Source organism: Cladophialophora yegresii (assembly GCF_000585515.1).
Source record: "Cladophialophora yegresii CBS 114405 chromosome Unknown aczIN-supercont1.5, whole genome shotgun sequence".
Taxonomy (NCBI): domain Eukaryota; kingdom Fungi; phylum Ascomycota; class Eurotiomycetes; order Chaetothyriales; family Herpotrichiellaceae; genus Cladophialophora; species Cladophialophora yegresii.
In genome coordinates this window covers 1,886,543-1,905,536 of record NW_006913049.1, presented here as the reverse complement: position 1 = coordinate 1,905,536, position 18,994 = coordinate 1,886,543, and the positions used below count along the sequence as shown (strand labels likewise).

The window sequence follows — 18,994 nt, the reverse complement described above, 5'->3', positions numbered from 1 at the left end:
TTTTATTGACACGGTTGACGAGAGCGACCGTGTCTCCGCTTCCCCTTTTCAGCTCCTCCTTTCATGCATGTCTTCAGCTGCGTCCCTCGTGGTGAAGGATTCGTCATCACGCCTGGCTGCTGTTGCGGCGCATGTTTCATCAACATCTAATTGTGGACCAGGCTGCTCTTTGGCACATGATCTTCAGTTATACAGACTCTGGAAGTGGGGTCAGCATGAGCATCTCGGGCGAGTCGCCAGCCCGTACAGGGTTCCTCGGTGAGTGGTAAACATGCGAGGACTGTCGATGGACATCCTGTCTTATACAAACGAGCGAATACTGTGGGTGACATGTCTCTCGCACCTTCTTTGCCTCCCGACTTGTCCTGTACTGACTCACGTCTGCTCGTGCTTTTGTGCCAGTTGCTTGCAGGTTCTTGTTCCTATCCATCTATAAGCACCCGCAGTTGCCTGGCGCCTACATACGTTGAAAGAGGACCAAACACTGCAAGGTCAGCCGGATGAGCCCTCGACAACGTCTACTTCTGTGTGTTTGTTTTCACCATGATCCTGGCGAGACGCACTCTCGGCTGCCTGATTATCGCGACCCTACTTAGCTTACTGGTCTATTATCGATCGGCCAGTGCTTCTGTTACTGTCAGAACGCTTCGAGAGAAAGTACCTCAGGTCGTTGGATTGGGCGAGTACTTCGAATCACAGGAGCAACACCTCCAAGATGAACACGTCCGACCTTTCAGCCACCCGGGCGATCTCCACGCCCCCAGCGACTCACCAAACTCGGCAAAACCTGCAGACACAGGTACAGATAGGCAATCGAGCAAGCCCCCGGGATCGATATACACGCGAAACCTCGTCATGGCCAAGATGACAAAGGAAAATGTCACCTGGCTAGATGAGGTCGACCTAGGCCCGGAGCTCACCAGGAAGATTTACGTGGCGGACGACCCAAAAGCAGCTTTGCACCCATCCGAAAATAAAGGCCACGAGGTTAGGACTTATTTGACCTACATTATCGACTATTACGATGATCTACCGGACGTCAGCATTTTTATGCACTCTCACCGCACCGCATGGCACAACAATGAGCTCTTGAATTGGGACGCTGGCGAGATGATTTCACGGCTGAGCAGCGAGAGAGTGCTGCGCCAGGGCTATATGAACATGAGATGCCACTGGAACCCCGGCTGCCCAGAGTGGATACATCCTGGTCAAGTGGAGGAAGACAAGGAGAAGCCTGAACAGTCATTGATGGCCTCGGCTTGGGCTGAGTTGTTTCCAGACAAACCCATACCCACCGTACTGGCTCAGCCTTGCTGCTCACAATTCGCACTCAGTCGATCCAGGATCCGTGCGGTACCACTGGCTAAATACAAACACTATCGGGAATGGCTCCTTCGATCCGACATCAGGGACACCATGACCGGAAGAATTTTCGAATACTTGTGGCAAGTCGTGTTCACAGATGAAAGTGTCTCCTGCCCGAACCAGCGGACATGTTACTGCGATGGGTACGGCGTCTGCTTCGAGAACGAAAAGACATTTGACAAGTGGTTCGAGCTGAGGTATCAGAAGCAAATGGCCGAGATAGAGCTTAGAGAATGGGAAGAACAGGCAGAGAAGGTCGAGGAGTTCAAGGGCGACGATGGAAGGTGGTTACAAGGGGTGGAGGCTGGAGAGCTCGAGGTGCCGGAGGTTGGGAAGAATCAACAGCTGAAGACGGTAATTGAGAGGCTACAGGCAGACCTGGAGCGGCGGAGGCTGGACGCTCTAGAGAGAGGGACAGATCCAAAAGCTAGAGCCGAGAGTGACGGACGGCCTTGGAAGGAGGGTGATGGGTTCTAGATGCCGTGCATGGCGACCGAAGGTCCCTAGGTGCCTTTTAGACAAGGCTATTTTGGCTGGATATAGAGTTATAGAAGGGCATAGCGTTGGGAGTTGGGACATGGTATGGCATGATATAGCTCCTTAGTACATTTGATGGGCAGGTCAACAATTGTACGCGGCTTCTACTTGAGTGGTACTTGGTGCCACCGACGCTTTGCGTGAGATGTAGCCAGGCTTATAGGCCTGATCGGGTGACGAGGCCTCACCTCCGAGTTGGTGCATGCGCTCGGCATGCGGAGGAACTTGACAGAAGGAACCGGGCAATGAACACCTTTCGTCTTCTACCAACGACCACTCCACCATTTGCCATCCTCTCGCCTGTTTTGTTCATGCGTCGCTCAATACCGATCGTCTAGCGTTCTTTCCGTGTGATTTTCTAACCTCATCGCGCTGCACGCTGCACCGATCGGCCATCAGATGATGGCATCCGCCAGGACCCATTTCATCCGTGTCTGAGGAAGAAGGACTTTGTTGTCGTACAGTAGCAACGATGCCGGCGAGGATGAGAATGAGGTGGACGGCCTACGCCGGGGTAAGCCTTCACGTTCCCTTGATCTCGACCTCACTGTGCTAATGGACACCTCTGTAGGTCTCTACAGCCCTGGCCGCCGGCGTCGTCCTCAAAGCTCTCGCGCAGCGACCCAACTTCTACTCCGCCGCCGTCTACCTGTCGCAGTCCTCTGCCAACCTCATGATTCTGACGAACCTACTTTTCGTCATTGCCTGCTCATTCATGCTCGGCCTACAGAAGCTACTCTACGGGAACCTGCGGCGGATTGAGATCGAACAGCTCTACGAAAAGGCATGGTTTGCCGTCACGGAGACGTGTCTGGCCATGACGGTGTTCCGCGGGGAAATTGGCCTCACGTTCCTTGCCATGTTCTTCTCCCTGCTTACGGGCAAGGTCTGGGGCTGGATAGGTGAGGGCAGGGTGGAAGTGTTGGAGCAACAACCACCGCGCAACCCCAGACTGTTCCACACACGTCTGGCATTGAGCTTGGGGCTCAGTGTCGCTTTCGATCTGACGATGCTCGAATACGTGGTGAGGCAGGTCATGAGGATGGCCCGGCCCGATATGATGGTCATGTTTGGCTTCGAGCTCGCCGTCCTCTCGGTCACGAGCATCAGTACTGCCATGAGGTATGCGATCGATCTGGTCGAAATCGGGATTCTCCGCGAGCAGAAGAGACATCGCATAGATGAGATCAAGCGCGAGCGCGTCCAGGCCGCGGTCACGCAGTTCCAAGAGAGTCTGAACGGGCGGACAGACGGCCCGCTGTTATCAAATGCTGGAGAAGCGGCTGCGACGACGTCTACGCCCACGCCGACTCAGCATACCCTGGAGCAGGTGTCGCAGGAGGCCCTCAACCAACCAGTCGACGAAAACGAGGTTGAAGTGGAAGGGTGGGAGGACAAAGGGCGCTACATGTTCTACCTGAACCTGGCCACCGATTTCTTCAAACTTGTCATCTATCTTGCTTTCTTCTTTATTCTTCTTGTATTCTACGGACTGCCCATCCACATCTTGCGCGATGTGTTCTTGACGATGCGGTCATTCTTGAAACGAATTTCGGACTTTATGAAATACCGGACCGCGACACGCGACATGAATGCGCGATACCCGGACGCCACGGCGGAGGATATCGGACGGGAAGATGTGTGTATCATATGCAGGGAGGAGATGCACCCTTATCAACCGGCCGTCGCAGAGCCCGGTCAACCGCAACCACGACCGAATCCGGTAGCGGAGAGGATGAGGCCGAAGAAGCTGCCCTGTGGGCATGTCCTACACTTTTCTTGCCTGAGAAGTTGGCTTGAGAGACAGCAGATATGCCCGACTTGCAGAGCGAACGTGGTCCGCACCGACGGAGCCCCCACGGCAAACGCATTTGGCGGAGCAGGTGGAGCGGGACAAGCAAACGGCGGTCAACATCCACCGGGAGCCAGACCAGGGCCACGAGTCTTTCAATTTGGTCCGCTGAGGATAGGCGTCGGAGCTGCCCGGGGGAACAACATGTTCGAAGAACTGCAGCAACAGCTGGGAGACGCAGGTGCCCCTGTCGCCCGAGGGCAACCCCAGAATCCAGGCCCAAATGCGCCACGGCAATTTGGCGTAGGCTTCCGGTGGTCACGCCGACGGCAGCCAGAAAACCTGACGACTCAACAACAACTTGACGCTTTAGAGGCGCGAATCACTCGGGAACTCCAGGATCTGTCCCAGAGTTTGCGGGAGGTGAACGTCTTGCGCTTGATGCAGGCCGAGCTGCAGAGATTGAGGAATCAGCGTGCTGTAGAGGGCTCGAGACAAGGGAATCCTACAATGCAACTCCCGGCGCCAGCAGCGGCACCGTTTCCGCCACCTCCTCCGCCTCCACCACGCACCCTCCAACGCACGACGACCTTGGTCTCGGACAGTCATACAATCCTCCACGCAGGGAGTGACAGACTTCCAGCTGGACTCACGCTACCCGAAGGTTGGACAATAATGCCCTTACAGCCTCAGGCAACCCACCAGCAATATCATGATGGGCAGGTACGCACTTATCCCCCTCAGCCTCTGGTGCCGTTTGGAGGGATGCCGATGGTTCCACCGCGGTTTCAACAGCATCCCTTCAACCCAATGCCACAGTTTCCGCAGCCTCCGCAGCCGCCTCAGGTCCAATTTCGACCTGAAGCCAACACTGCGAACAACGGCGCAACTGGAGGACCTGAGACCAATGGAGCGCAACCCGAAGCTACCGCCACTCAGAGTCAACAGCTGCCAGCACCTGCTGGAGGCCTACACGGGGAAGAGATGAGATTCACGTGGCCGCAATGGGGAATGCCGAACCACGACCAGCTGCACCAACAAATCCACCAACAGCATCACGCGCAGGGGCTGGCTAACTCGATGAACCAGAATGACCAGAGACCGGCGGGCGGTGCAGGCGCAAGTGTCATCGAGGCGACTGGTGCCGGAACTGAGCCGCGTATGCCAGTACCAGTAGAAGGGGGAGAAGCCCCGTTAACGGAGCTGCGTCGGCGAGCAGGAGAAGGGCGACAGGCAGAAGCGGCACAATCAAATTCCATCCAAACCCCGTCCACGTCTGCGCCTGCATTACCGGCTTGGGGTTCGGCTATTCCAGGGCCTGCGAACGGTGAATCTAGCAACGGCCATGCAGGCGCTGGGACTTTGGAGCCACAGACCAATGGGGACCATGACCATGGCCACGAAACAGTGGGCACGTCTCAGGCGGCGGCATCTTCGTCGTCGTGGTCGTCGTCGCAGCCGAAGAATAGGCACCCGACAGTGGAAGATCTGGTCGAGGATCCAGACTAACGAAATGCTCGGCCACGGGGCTGGACAAAAGGGACAACTGTACTCTGTACTTGGTACTTCGAACGGTACTGTAGCTACCTAGTATCTTCCAGCATAGCAAGGGGCAAGTTAATGAGCATCATCTCTTCGTACCACGTACAAACAGGTATCAATTGTCTCTTTCGTAGACGAGGCTCCGATATAGTCAGTCATGCGGAGAACTTTCTCTATCCCGAAAGTCGTTTCTTGAAACTTAAGCGCAAACTAATGCGAAGTACGAGACAAGCGGCGGCGCTCTCTTTTGCCCGTCAGAACGTGACTAACCTATACACCGTGCTCCAGGTGTTCGAGGTTATCTTCCGTGCATATTATTGTATTGGCCGCGTAGAGCGGCGGGGGACCACATGGCGCGTTTCAAGAGACGATTTTTGGAATGAAGAAAAGTACAAGAGGGGACCGTGTAATCCAGTGTAATACTGAGTAGCACTTACACACCTGCAGCAAGTGGTGTGTATGTACTCGTACCTCTGTACGAAGAGGATGGTACGAATATTTGACGCATGCATGTGGCGAGGACGACGCGTCACATCGCGTGTCAAGAAACTGCCGCACGGCTACGGTACGATTCGAGGCTTCTTCCGTCACATAATTGGAGTGATTGGCCGTCGGGCCCTCGTTGCGACCGCGTGCCTCCTGAGGCTCTTGTTTCATCTGCACGGCAACCGACGTGGCCTTGAGACAAGAATCAAGATCTGTGAGTCCCGAGTAAAGCAACATGCAGACTGCCACGCGTCCCTCGCCTGTCAACCCACCGCGGTGGTGCTGGGTCGCTGGCTCGTCGGGCTGTCTCTGTCAACATCAACAGGGAGTACGGAGTACGTACGGTGTATGCTAGTTGATTGATTTGAGTGCTGCGCCTCCTGATGGCTGGTGCAGCCTGGCTCTGGCAGGGTGGCAGGCTGGAATTCACAGATGCATGTTTCGGAACGCTCCATGCTGCTTCATCTTGCCCTTGTTACGTATCTTGCCGCATCCAGCATTGTAGACACTTCAGAAACTCAACTGCAGGTTTTGTGAAGCAGGCCTGAGGTCGAGCAGTGGATTCCAATCATTCGCTCTACAACTCAGTTGTTTAACCATACTCTTGCACTCCCTCTAACTTTCAACTGTTCGACGATACTCTTGTCTCCCTCGATCGCCTTGTCGGCATTGACACTCTTGTTACTCACTCGCTCACTCGCTCTTTATACATCTCTGACTTGCTGGACATACTACAAACTACACACTACACACTACACACCGCCCTCTCACGGTCTACTCTACCAAGTGACACTCACTGCACTGACGTCCTCGGTGGTAATACCACAAAGAGACACACACTCTGTCCGTCACTTCCTCGGCTTGCACGGCTGGCACGTCTATCCTCGCCTCTTCCTCCTCGAACCATTGCATACCAGCCGACTCGATCCTCCTCGACACCTCACATACTAGCCGACTTCACCCTCCTCGACTCCTTACATCCACCCGACTTCATCCTCCTCGACCCCTCTTATACCAGCCCCACTTCTTCCTCCTCGAATCCTCATATACCAGCCCGCCCGAGGCGACGGACCGCGAAGCAACAATATCATAAGAGCCAGAGCTCACAAGCACAATGGGCGTCCTAACGATCCTCAAGAGACAAGTGTCGACCGAAGACGACAACACCCCTTATGTGTGCGATAGTTTTGGCTGTTACGAATACTCCCGTGTGAGTTCTCCGTATACCTTGCCAGCACTCGCGCCCTTTGCACTCCAACCTGTGTCTTAACCTGTGCCTTGCCATATCACGCCCCCCATCCACTCAAGCCATGTCTAATCTGCGTGTATTGTTTTACAGACCGCTTACGCCGTCAAATGGGCCATCATCGCCGCCATCTTCCTCATCTTCTCCCTCTACTTCATCGGCGGATATCTGCATGCTCAGCGGAGGATGAAGCGGGGTCTTCCTCCCCTGGCATACCATAGGGTAGGAGACCCTTTCCCAAATTCCCGAGATCTCGACTTCAGACCGGCTAATTTACAATAGTGGCTCGTCACGCGCCGTCAAAAGGCCGCCTTCGTCCACTCCCACCCCCAGTATGCCGGCCAGTTTTCATTCTATCGAGCACAACAGCAGGCCGGGTACGGACACGGACACGGGCACGGCCAGGCATACCAGATGGGCGGGATGTATGGGCATGGGCCGCCGCCGCCCGCGTACAACGAGCCAGAATACGTCCCGCCGTACAGTGGACCGAACAAGGTCGACCCGGACCAGCGGTATAGCCCGCCGAGTGGACCGCCTGGCGCTGCGACGGCCACAACGGCCACGAACGCTCCAGTCGCGCCAGCGCCGGCCAGGGTGGCTTCGTGAGGGGTCATTGAGGATTGGGTGGTTAGCGACGAGGATAGTTTGGTACAAAAAACAGGGCACGGCGTAACACCACATGGCGAAACAATGCATAGCGTAGGATATCATAGCGTGGCGTGGCGTGGCACCGCATAGCATGGCGTTAGAGGTCCCGCTTCAGGAAGAACGGCTACATGCAGGAAGTTAGAAATAGGAGACCATTATTGACGTCAGCACTACGGAGTAATCATTTGTGGTTTCCTGGTGTTCTTGCCCTGCCACGGTGTGACCAAAATAACTGGGGCACAGCACGATCCTCACCAAAATACACTGTTTTCATGGCTGCGTCGCGTGCGAGTACGATACCTTATGGTACTGTATGGGCTGTGATTTCTTGACCTCGGGCTTGCACAGGGAGCCAGAAGCCAGGTAGTCATATGGCGGACGCGGAATAAATAGTGCTCAGAAGCCAACAGATAGAGTGCACCGACTGATTGTCTGTACCTAACTACTACATAGACCTGAGTCTCAGTTCACGTGCTTGCTACAGTAATGTTTCGAAAGTCTCGGGTGGTCAGGTCATCGAATCAAGAAGGTCACACTGCTCACTCTATGTCCATGGCGTCCGGGTCCGGGTCCGAATCAGAATCCATTGGGACCTCGTGGACCGCTCCCGCGTCTTGGAACGAGTGATCGACCATGCCGCCGTCGTCCCAGTGTTCCTGGAGGGCCCTAGTTTCCGCTTCGCGCGCGTGCCGCTCCCTCTCGCGTTGCTCCTCCGCCGCTTTTTCCCTCGCCCGCCTTCTGGCTTCGATGATCGCCTTCCGCACAACGTCCTCCTCCTCCGGCACGGAGATGCTGCTCGGGTCTCTGTATAGGACCAGCGCGGTGTTAAGATTCTCGGTCGGCGGCTGACCTAGATCCATCCCCATTCCTAGTGAGCCGTGCCGGTCGTGGTTCTGCCCTTGCTGTAATAAATGGTGGGGTAGGGTTGAGACCTTCTTATCGATGTCCGGGAGGAAGAGAGTGGCGTTGTGAGCCGCTTCTTCTGCTTCGATCTGTGCGATTTCGGAGGACAGGTCGTGGATTATTACCCTGTGGGGGGTTTCGTCGATGGTCATGAAGTCCGTGTCCGCGAGAGTTGGGGGCTTGATGGTCTCGATCGCGGGAGAGCGTGTTGCATGAGGTGCACTTGGGGGGAAAGCGAAGTCATGGGTATGGATGTCTCGATCGAGGGCAGGGGGTTCTGGTGGTGGCGCGACTGCAAGGGCCGGTCGAGCGTCGGTGTTGGCGATGTGAGGGCGGAAGGAGACCGTCGGGGAAGTCGGCTGCGCATGGTGTAGACTATACGTCGAGGACGGCAATGAAGGCACCGCTGGAGTTGGGTAGGAATGCTGTGGTGTGTATGTCTGCGAGTGCGCAGTCGCATGCGTCGGCTGGTTCACATGGTTCTGGTTCTGGTTCTGGTTCAGGCGGAGTTTCTTGAAGTGCGAGGAGATGTGTGACTGGGACTCAAAGTCCTCTTCGGCTTTTCGCTTGGAGTGGGAGAGGATGTTGCTGCGATGCTGGTTTGCGAGGGCGGGGTGCCATTCCGGAGATGCTGTGTAGGGTGCGTATTGGGCCATTCTACGGGGTGGACCGTCAATGTGGCGATATCTTAGGTGGTGGTGCAGCGACGGTGCGGTATATGCGGGAATGCAAGGCTGATGACGATCAGCGCCGGCGCGAGTGAGCGAGGCTGGCAGTGTCGGGAAGGCTGCCTCGTTGAGTTCGGCTGCAAATCAGTTTTGGTCGACCTTTCTTTCACCTAGCGTTTACTATTTTCTTTGGCGTCACGGACACAGCTTGCTTGAGTGTCGGAAGTCCAACTTGACATGATTTTAAATGTCACTTGACGAGTTGCGAAATCATAAGTCTCAAAGTCCATCTTGCCTCACCGAGAAACAAGCCTGGGGTGCCTGGAAGGTGCTCGAATCCCAGAAACAGTTGAAAGGGGAAGGTGAAGTGCAAGTGAATGCATGCGGAGCACGGGGCTGCACGTCGGGAGAGCCTTCTCTGCGGGCTGCCAATCGGCCACGGCGCCCACTAGCCGCACCCCTCGATTCTCAAAAATCGCGGGCTTGACTCACGTTCTCAATACAAAGTCGCCCAGAAGATTTTGTGGACTGTCGCATTCCCTTCGTGTCGGAGAAGAGTCAAATTCCACTCGGTCAAAGAAGGGACTGTGTTCAGCTACGTCCACAGGTGGAATACTCGTTGCTGCCCCTCTGACCGCTTTGCGCTCGGCTATTGTGCGTCGGCACGAGACCTCGACCATGGCGTCTTCGACGCCGGATATCCCTCAGCGTTGGACCGCTCCTAAAGTTCGAGATACATTTCTCAAGTACTTTGAGGAGCGGGGACACACGTTCGGTGAATCCGACCTTTCCCAGAGCTTTGGCGGCCAGGAATACTGACTCGCCAACTAGTCAAATCCTCCCCGGTCGTCCCCCTCTCCGATCCTACCCTGCTCTTCACAAACGCGGGGATGAACCAGTTCAAGCCCATATTCCTCGGCACAGTCGACCCTACTAGCAAAGAGGGCCAGTATAAACGCGTCGTCAATTCCCAGAAGTGCATACGTGCGGGTGGGAAGCACAATGATCTGGACGATGTTGGCAAGGACAGTTACCACCATACCTTCTTCGAGATGTTGGGGAACTGGTCGTTCGGCGATTACTTCAAAAAGGAAGCCATCACCTTTTCTTGGGAGCTGTTGACGAAAGTCTTTGGGCTCGAGCCGGATAGGTTGTACGTCACCTACTTCGAGGGCAATGAGGCTGGCGGGTTGGAGCCAGACGTCGAGGCCAAGGAGATATGGAAGAGCGTTGGCGTCGCGGAGGACCACATCTTGCCGGGAAACATGAAGGATAATTTTTGGGAGATGGGCGATCAAGGACCGTGCGGGCCTTGCTCAGAGATTCACTTCGACCGCCTCGGTGGACGGAACGCAGCACACCTGGTCAACCAGGATGATCCGAATGTGCTGGAGATCTGGAACAACGTGTTCATCCAGTACAACAGAGAACCCGACCGAAGCTTACGGCCGCTGCCGAACAAGCACGTCGATACCGGCATGGGCTTCGAACGGTTAGTCAGTGTCCTGCAGAACAAGTTGTCGAATTACGACACGGACGTCTTTACACCACTCTTTGCGCGCATCCAAGAGGTCACCGGCGCGAGACCTTATTCAGGAAAATTTGGCGAGGAAGACGCCGATGGGATCGACACAGCGTACAGGGTCGTGGCGGATCACGTGCGGACCTTGACGTTTGCCATCAGCGACGGTGGAATTCCGAACAATGAAGGACGAGGTTACGTTGTTCGAAGAGTGCTGAGACGCGGTGCCCGATATGCCCGGAAATACTTCAATGTGGAGATCGGCGACTTTTTCTCGAAGATCGTGCCTACGCTCGTCGAGCAGATGGGCGGCATGTTCAAGGAGATCGTCGCTAAGGAAGAAGAAGTGAAGGAGATTCTCAACGAAGAAGAGGAGTCGTTTGCGAAGACCCTGGATCGTGGTGAGAAGCAATTCGAGGTCTATGCTCACAAGAGTCAGGTGCAAGGACAGAAGAGTCTGCACGGCGCTGATGTATGGCGGCTATATGACACTTTTGGCTTCCCCGTTGATCTGACACGGCTCATGGCCGAGGAGCGGGGTCTGTCAATCGATGACAATGAGTTTGAGGCCGCGAGACTGGCCGCCAGAGATGCCAGCAAGGGACAGAAGAAGGCCGCCAGCGATTTGCTCAAGCTGGACGTACATGATCTTGGCGAGTTGGAGAAGATGCCGGGCGTCACGAAGACGGACGACAGTGCCAAATACGGCAGGCAAAACATCACCGGCACCATCCAGGCAGTATACCACGCTAAGAAGTTTCATCCCGGCACGAAAAACATCCCGGAAGGTGATCAGATAGGGCTGATCCTCGATCGGACGTGTTTTTATGCCGAGCAAGGTGGTCAAGAATACGATACTGGCCGCATTGTCATTGACGGACAGGCCGAGCTTGATGTGGAGAATGTCCAACTATACGCTGGCTACGTATTACACACTGGCTACATGAAGTATGGCCATTTCTCAGTCGGCGATAAGGTAATATGCGAGTATGATGAGTTGCGGCGATGGCCGATACGGAACAACCATACTGGTACCCACATCCTGAACTTCGCTCTACGGGAAGTCCTGGGCGACGGTGTCGAACAGCGAGGCTCACTGGTTGCTCAAGAGAAGTTGAGGTTCGACTTTAGCCACAAATCGGGTGTCTCGGATGAGGATCTCGCGAAGATCGAAAATATCTCAACTGACTATATCAGACAAAACTGTCAGGTATATACGAAGGATGTACCCTTGGTCATTGCGAGGGAAATTGCAGGTGTGAGAGCTGTGTTTGGCGAGACATACCCCGATCCCGTTCGGGTCGTGTCTGTGGGTGTCGATGTCGATGATATCCTGAAAAACGTCCAGGACAAGGGCTGGGAGAAGGTCAGCATCGAGTTCTGTGGTGGGACTCATGTGAGGAGTACCGGCGATATCAAAGACCTTATCATCCTCGAAGAAAGTGGAATTGCCAAAGGGATCCGAAGAATCATTGCTGTCACTGGTGAGGATGCACATGAGGTGCAGCGGTTGGCTGAGGAGTTCTCCGGCAAGCTCGAAAAGCTTGAAAAGATGCCGTTTGGTTTGCCCAAGGAGCAAGAGGCAAAGAACATTCAGCTTGAACTCAACAACCTCTCAATATCCGCGGTAAGGAAGTCACAGTTCCGAGACCGGGTTTCGAAGATTAGCAAAGAGATACTCGAACAGACGAAAAAGCTGCAAAAGGAGCAGACGCAAAAGGCCATCGACACGATAACAGAGTACTTTCAGAAGAACGAGAAGGCTCAGACCGCGGTGTTGAGGTTACCAACTGGTGGCAGCTCCAAGCTTGTCCCCGATGTTATCAAGCACGTGCAAACCAAAATGAAGGACAAGAGTGTGTACATTGTTGTCGCGGACGAGAAAGACCCGGAAGGCAAGGTATACCATGGTTGTTTTGTCGGCCAGGTAAGTTTGGTGCACCGCTAGTCCCTGTATTTGGAGATTTTGCTGACTGATTCTCCAGAGCGGCACCACAGCTGGATTGAAGTCCCCAGAGTGGTCATCCACGGTGTCGACTTTGGTGGGTGGCAAGGCTGGTGGAAAGGCGCCCGTCGCCATTGGAACAGGTACGGATCAATCCAAGGTGGATGAGGCTTTGAAGGCTGCCACGGAGTATCTCGAGAAGTTCAAGCTATGATCGCACGGAGCTAGAGGTTGGAATTTACAGGCGAAAACAACTACCAAGGTCTCTTCCGGGGGAAGCAGGCAGGTGCTTATCGGTCTTTGCATGTTGCTGGTACGCAATTGTCTCCACGATTGTCGGTCGGCGTGCCCTTCGCCGCATGCTATTTCCACGAAGCACACGCCAATGGGAGTTGGAGATATCGAGGAGGAGCACCCAAGCAGCAGCGGCAAGCGTTATGACGCGGTTGTTCGGTCCGCTGGCCAATCAGCCGTGCCCGTCTACGCGGTTCGGGAAATGACGATGAGGAGCAAATGACGTGGGCGAAGCTCACGCTGAGTTGTAAATGAACAGTCCAATGTACTCGTACTTTGGTGCCATCAGACTTTAGAGATATCAGCTCGAAGCCTTTTCTACCCAAGGAATGTTCAACTCGAGAACAATCTTACTTTCGCAAGCAGTGCAACGTCTGCCATCGCGGCTTGCTAGGAGAACTATTCGACTCACAATTCCGGCCTCGACTTCATCTCAAGCTCTTCCACGAGCTAGAGCTCTTTCTGCGCAGGTTAGTCTTGTACTCAACTCGGCCTCGAGGACTCCTCTTCGTATTCTCAAGCCTGCTTAACTTGTCCTTCTTGAAGGTCTCAACCTTAACCTCGCGGCAATTTCACACAAAACCCCGCTCCTCCAAAGAGGCAGCAACAACGAACAACATGCCTCAGACAATACCAGGCGGGTGTTACTGCCGCAAGATCCGGTATGAAATCACCCTCGACAACCCTGATGAGCAGGCCCGCACGTCCATCTGCCACTGCGGCAACTGTAAGAAATTCACCGGCGGGGAGAACGGCATCACGAGCAAGATTCCCAAGTCCAGCTTCAAGGTCACGGAGGGAAATGACTTTATCACCGTCCATGAGGCGGATAACGGGACCGGGACGATCTTGCATCGCGAGTTTTGTAAGGAATGCGGGGGCCCAATCTTAGAGTACGGGGTGAGTTAGCGTAGTTTTTGGATTTTTGCACTTGCTCAAGTGCTTTGAATAACGTCTGGTCATGCTGACAACCTTATCTTTGGGATTTCAGGCAAATGCGGGTGACTTCGTTTACATTTTCTATGGCTCACTAGACCATCCGACAACTCTTCCTCCGAAGGGAGAATTCTTCACCAGCAAGCGGGACTCATGGATGCCAGAGGTTCCAGGTATGTTTCTAGCCTCAACTCCTTTCTAGCCTCATGTGGAAGCTAAGAATATGGTACATGCAGGATTGTTCCAGAAAAAGAAGATCAAGGAATAAGTGACCGAGAAGACATCGAAACTCGGAGGTCAACTGTCGGCAACAATGATAGCCGCGGAGATGCACCGACCCTACCTAGCATGATGCGATCAAATTGCGAGTCGAGGATGCTTCTGTCCATAGGCGACGTAGATCCTTGGAAAACCATGAAACTTCCGATACCCAAGCTCTTTCCTCATGCCTGCCAACAATCTCTATACCCGGGGAGTGTCCCCTCTTGCGATTTCCCGTGACCAAGACCTCTGGAAATGCACCCTTGGACATCGGAATAAAGCCGTTGACGTCTCGCCGTTCCCTTAATTCTCCGGTCTTTTGAGGGTTGGTCATGGCACTTATACCAGACGACATTCGCCCAGGCTCACTCACATTCGAAACTGGTCCGGACATGCATAGAACACCAAAACAAGACCAAACACACATTATGAAACGTCCCGCATCCATCGTGTTAAGATCAGTGGCTCGGCGTCCTCAGTGTGAGCTGGCATACAGTGCCACGTCCATCGCCCGGTTACCGGCTCCTGTCTCAAATGCACGGGAGCGGGCAGCGCCGGGAGTCAGACTGTAGCGCAGAAGCTGGAGGTGCCGGCTGCAGGTGATATTGGTCAGGCCTCGCCGATATGTAGTGTCAGCGGACTCGTGGAGCAACGGACGAACGGTAAAGGGTCTGGATCAACGCCTGCGGGTGACAAAAGTGCAACTTTCTGGTGTTCCAACAGAGCTACATCTGTTATCAAGTACTTACTTATCAACCAATGCTCGGAATAAAATACAATGTACTGCATTGCAGCCGCGACGACTTCGAAGACACAACAACATGGGCCTGTTTCACTTTTCAACGCTGACGCTTGTCAGTCACCGCAGTCTGAAATATGGCCATGGAATAGGTTCAGTCTTCCACACACCTTCAGTGGGTGGGCGCACTTGCCTACGCTGGCTTTCTGTTCTGGCTTGTGCTTTACCGAGTATATCTCTCTCCATTGGCCCGATTCCCAGGTCCTAAGTTGGCAGCTGTCACGGTATGGTACGAGTTTTATCACGATGCCATCCGGGATGGAAAGTAAGTACACATTCGAGATTGCTTGGATGCATCAGCAATATGGTGATTGTCTGCGTTTACCGCTATGCGCATTGTTCCCTGACACTGTTCGTGAAGGGCCTTACCGTCCGAATCAGTCCTTCGGAGCTCCATATCGATGACCCTGAGTATTATGAAGTCCTCTACTCGTACAGCCAACCCCGCAACAAATACAAGTTCTATGCGAACATGTTCGGCAATCCGAAGGCGGCCATCGCGATACTGGATCATTCCCACCATCGCCTCCTACGATCCAACATGAACCCATATATCTCCATGCAGCGAATACGCTCGCTTGAACCCGAAATCCAAGCTCTGGTCAACAAATTGTGCCAGAGACTTGACGAGTTCAAGAATACAGGAGTGCCGCTAACACTCCAGCATGCGTATACCTGCTTCACCACCGATGTCGTTTCCGATTACACCATGGGCACTGGTTTCCACTACCTGGACGAGCCAGATTTCATTCCGGACTGGAGCGACACTTTAAGTGGTATTGCACAAGGCAGTGCCTGGTTTAAACCTGTGCTTTGGCTTCTGACGCTGCTGAAGGCCCTGCCGCAAGGTTTTGTGAAGATACCCAATCCAGGCATGGGCCTGATGTTTTCGTTCCAGGACTGCTGCAGAGTGCTCATCAACTCGGTCACCGAAAGCCGGAGAACCGGAGAAGAGAAGCGGCAATACAAGCATCCTACCTTCTTCCACGACGTGTCAGCGAGCGATCTTCCTCCGGAAGAGCAGAGTGCCGAGGGACTAGCACAGGAGATACAAGTCGTGATCGGTGCGGGAGCAGAAACTGTCGCGAAGATGCCAAGCTGGACGACGTATTATCTGCTCGAGAACTCCGAGAAGCTGAAAAGGCTACAGGAAGAGCTAGATCGTCTCGACCCAGACCGAAATGTCACGTTGGTGGATTTTGAGAAATTGCCCTACTAAGTAAGTACCTTGTGAGTTTCGGATCACTCCAGTCTTATCTGGACTTATGGTTTAAATTAACATCACATCAGACATCAATGATGCTTGAGGGACTAAGGTAAGTCAGGACACACATCATTCATTACTAACCAACAGGTTTTAATCTGGCTTCTTTGGCTCCAGGCTTTCCGCACGGTGTGAGCACTCGAATTGCAAGAATAGCCCCCGACCGCGCTCTGAAGTACTACTAGTATGTACCGCGAATACCTCTATTCCAGCTGGTGTAAGTTTCCGCTCGCGGCAAAGCCTCTTCTATCGACTCACATTGATGCTTCGACAAACTCTCGTCGGCATGACGAGTATACTAAGTGTCAGGAATGGCGACCAGAGCTTACTAAGCCTGCCAAGAGGACGCCTTCATCTCTCATGCAGCTCGCATGAGAGTCTTACCCTCCTTTCATGCTTTAAGTCCTGTTTGACCTAGAGGTCTAGGGACACCTAATATCATTGAATCCCACCACTATTACTCTCTGCCTATCGCTATAAGCTGTTCCTAACATTCTTAAAGCATCTCAACACGATCGGTCGGACGAAGTGATAGTGTAGGCGGTAATAGCGCCTAAAAGAGCTACACCCGCAGCTCGGGGGTCACCTACAGAAGCCGGGTCTTCAACTACAGCCCCCCGAGAAAACCCAATAAACGATGAACCCATCGAGGTACACTTAATACCCCCGACGCTTATACGCGAGTCGAGGACACCTCATACCTCAGAGGGTGAAGATGAAGAATACTAATAACTCGTCGCCCGGCGAAAAGCGCTCGAGACCGAGTTAAGACGCAAGCGACTCCGGGACGAGATTTAGGCGATAGAAGAAGAGAAGGCTAGCCGCGAGCCACTATAATATATAGAAGTTATAGGTATAACGCTACCGAGTCGTAAGCGACCGTATAGCTCCTCGTAAGTAAATAAAGATTACGAATAATTACAGCGGATATTACGAATACTTAAGCAGCCCCTAAAGTTTAATAGGAAGAATATATAAGCCTTACGCGACTTTAATAATAGCTGGTAAACAGTATTTAATGCGATTCCGCCCGAGGTCACCCTTAACTAGGGATACCGTATACGAACCGCGGCTAACGGGCTTAAAGACCGCGCGATTAACCGCTGGCGATAAGACCGCTAGCTAGTATAACTTATCCCCGAGTCGTAGCCTCTCTTCATCTTATAGTGTAAGGACACTATTAAAGACGCAGATATTCGTAAGGGAGAAGTACTAGTTGCGCTCGCGACTCTTAAGCAAGAAGCAGGCTAGTCCGTACGGGACTTAATACACTAGATGGAACTCTTAAAAGAGGAGATTAGCCCCCTTACTAAAGAGGAGCGGTAAGGCTAGGCCCTCTTCTATACTCTAATACTAGCACTGCGAGATACTATCTAGAGGGACTTAAAGAATATCACCTCTAGAGTATAAGTGCTGATATTAGCTTAAAGACTAGAAAAGACTATTAGTAAAGAGAAGCGAGAAAGTACTAAGCGAGTCGTACCCTCTATAATAAAGAGAGTTACATTAACTACGACTACTACTAACCCCGCTCGCCACCGATCCCTATACGGTTCCCGTACGCCTCGCGAGCGGACCTCGCCCTTACTAATAAAGAAAGCCCGTTATAGAGATAATAGACTAAAGTCACCCTTCGACGGAGAATACAATATCTACTATAAGAGAGGGTATCGGGCGAGAGATTATCGCTCGCGACTAACTAAACCGCGAGACGCACCCTCCTCGTATATAAAGAAGGAGACTAAGGGGAAGGGGAAGAAGGGCGACTAGTTAAAAAACTAAGTACTAGCTTACTAAGTGCCGTAGCAGCGCTAGGCTTAGATACTAGCAGGGAAATCGCTAGCTCTAAGGCAGCACTTAAGGCACTTACACTAGAAGTTCACCTTACTAGACTAAACGGTATAAGGACGGCTTATACGCTGCTTAATAGCGGCGCGTAAGCCAACTTTATTAGATATTTACTAGTAGCGGAGTTAGGCGTAAAGTTAACCGAGCCGAATATCCGAGTCTATATAGTGGCTGGCTAAGCAGTAAGAGTCTACGGTCGATACCGCCTTAATATAATAGTAACCGACTACTAATACACACGTAAGTCGCACCCTTAGGATTTCCTTATAACTAAAATTATATCCTATAACACTATTCTTAGGTTTCCTTAGCTAAGAGATGCTAACCCTAATATAGATTAGTTAACTGGTGTATAGAGCTTCCGAGATAAACCCGACTTACGTATAATCGAGATATTACTACTAGAGTTAGAAGCTAAGGCGGAGAAGGACGAAGTTCTAATCGCCTATATATAACCTATCTAGGAAGATAACGAGGACGAGGGCGAGTCGCACGAAACTCGCGGCGAGGTAGCACTCGACGCGAGATTAAGTCGGTTCGCTTTTATCTTTTAAGAGCTTAGTAGCGATCCTTTCGCTATCGACACGAAAACTAAGTATTAAATCCCGATTTAAGAGGGCGAAATAGTCCTATACGGCCCTATATACCCTCTTAGTACGAAGAAACTACGGGTCTTACGCGAGTACCTTGATTCTAGCTTAGAAAAGGGGTGGATTTAACCGAGTGAATCATCGGCCGGGGCACTAATCCTCTTCGTACCTAAGTCCGACGGTACCCTGCGACTCTACGTCGACTATCGGGGCCTAAACCGGATCACGAAGAAGAATAGGTACCCCCTACCCCTTATCCTAGAGATCCTAGACCGCTTAAGTAGCGCGAAGGTCTTCTCTAAGCTAGATCTTAGGGACGCGTACCACCGTATTCTAGTCGTAAAG

General features: G+C 53.0%; 7 protein-coding genes across 7 annotated transcripts; 6 read left to right on the top strand and 1 right to left on the bottom strand.

Annotated features, from left to right (window-relative positions):
• Window positions 1–543: 543 nt before the first annotated feature.
• Window positions 544–1,842, top strand: A1O7_07410 (uncharacterized protein; the record flags this gene model as incomplete). Its single annotated transcript, XM_007761410.1, has 1 exon — window positions 544–1,842. The coding sequence occupies one exon, from the start codon at window positions 544–546 to the stop codon at window positions 1,840–1,842; it is 1,299 nt and encodes a 432-aa protein (XP_007759600.1).
• A 532-nt stretch (window positions 1,843–2,374) lies between these two features.
• A1O7_07409 (uncharacterized protein) lies at window positions 2,375–5,203 on the top strand (the record flags this gene model as incomplete). The annotated part of the gene is made up of 2 exons (XM_007761409.1): window positions 2,375–2,416; window positions 2,474–5,203. 2 exons carry the CDS (start codon window positions 2,375–2,377, stop codon window positions 5,201–5,203), a joined length of 2,772 nt encoding a protein of 923 aa, XP_007759599.1.
• A 1,633-nt stretch (window positions 5,204–6,836) lies between these two features.
• Window positions 6,837–7,577, top strand: A1O7_07408 (uncharacterized protein; the record flags this gene model as incomplete). Its single annotated transcript, XM_007761408.1, has 3 exons — window positions 6,837–6,932; window positions 7,062–7,190; window positions 7,251–7,577. 3 exons carry the CDS (start codon window positions 6,837–6,839, stop codon window positions 7,575–7,577), a joined length of 552 nt encoding a protein of 183 aa, XP_007759598.1.
• Window positions 7,578–8,158: 581 nt separating this feature from the next.
• Window positions 8,159–9,178, bottom strand: A1O7_07407 (uncharacterized protein; the record flags this gene model as incomplete). The annotated part of the gene is made up of 1 exon (XM_007761407.1): window positions 8,159–9,178. The coding sequence occupies one exon, from the start codon at window positions 9,176–9,178 to the stop codon at window positions 8,159–8,161; it is 1,020 nt and encodes a 339-aa protein (XP_007759597.1).
• A 690-nt stretch (window positions 9,179–9,868) lies between these two features.
• Window positions 9,869–12,871, top strand: A1O7_07406 (alanyl-tRNA synthetase; the record flags this gene model as incomplete). Its single annotated transcript, XM_007761406.1, has 3 exons — window positions 9,869–9,965; window positions 10,022–12,639; window positions 12,698–12,871. 3 exons carry the CDS (start codon window positions 9,869–9,871, stop codon window positions 12,869–12,871), a joined length of 2,889 nt encoding a protein of 962 aa, XP_007759596.1.
• Window positions 12,872–13,569: 698 nt separating this feature from the next.
• A1O7_07405 (uncharacterized protein) lies at window positions 13,570–14,155 on the top strand (the record flags this gene model as incomplete). The annotated part of the gene is made up of 3 exons (XM_007761405.1): window positions 13,570–13,851; window positions 13,943–14,060; window positions 14,124–14,155. 3 exons carry the CDS (start codon window positions 13,570–13,572, stop codon window positions 14,153–14,155), a joined length of 432 nt encoding a protein of 143 aa, XP_007759595.1.
• Window positions 14,156–15,251: 1,096 nt separating this feature from the next.
• Window positions 15,252–16,166, top strand: A1O7_07404 (uncharacterized protein; the record flags this gene model as incomplete). Its single annotated transcript, XM_007761404.1, has 1 exon — window positions 15,252–16,166. One exon carries the CDS (start codon window positions 15,252–15,254, stop codon window positions 16,164–16,166), a length of 915 nt encoding a protein of 304 aa, XP_007759594.1.
• Window positions 16,167–18,994: the final 2,828 nt, after the last annotated feature.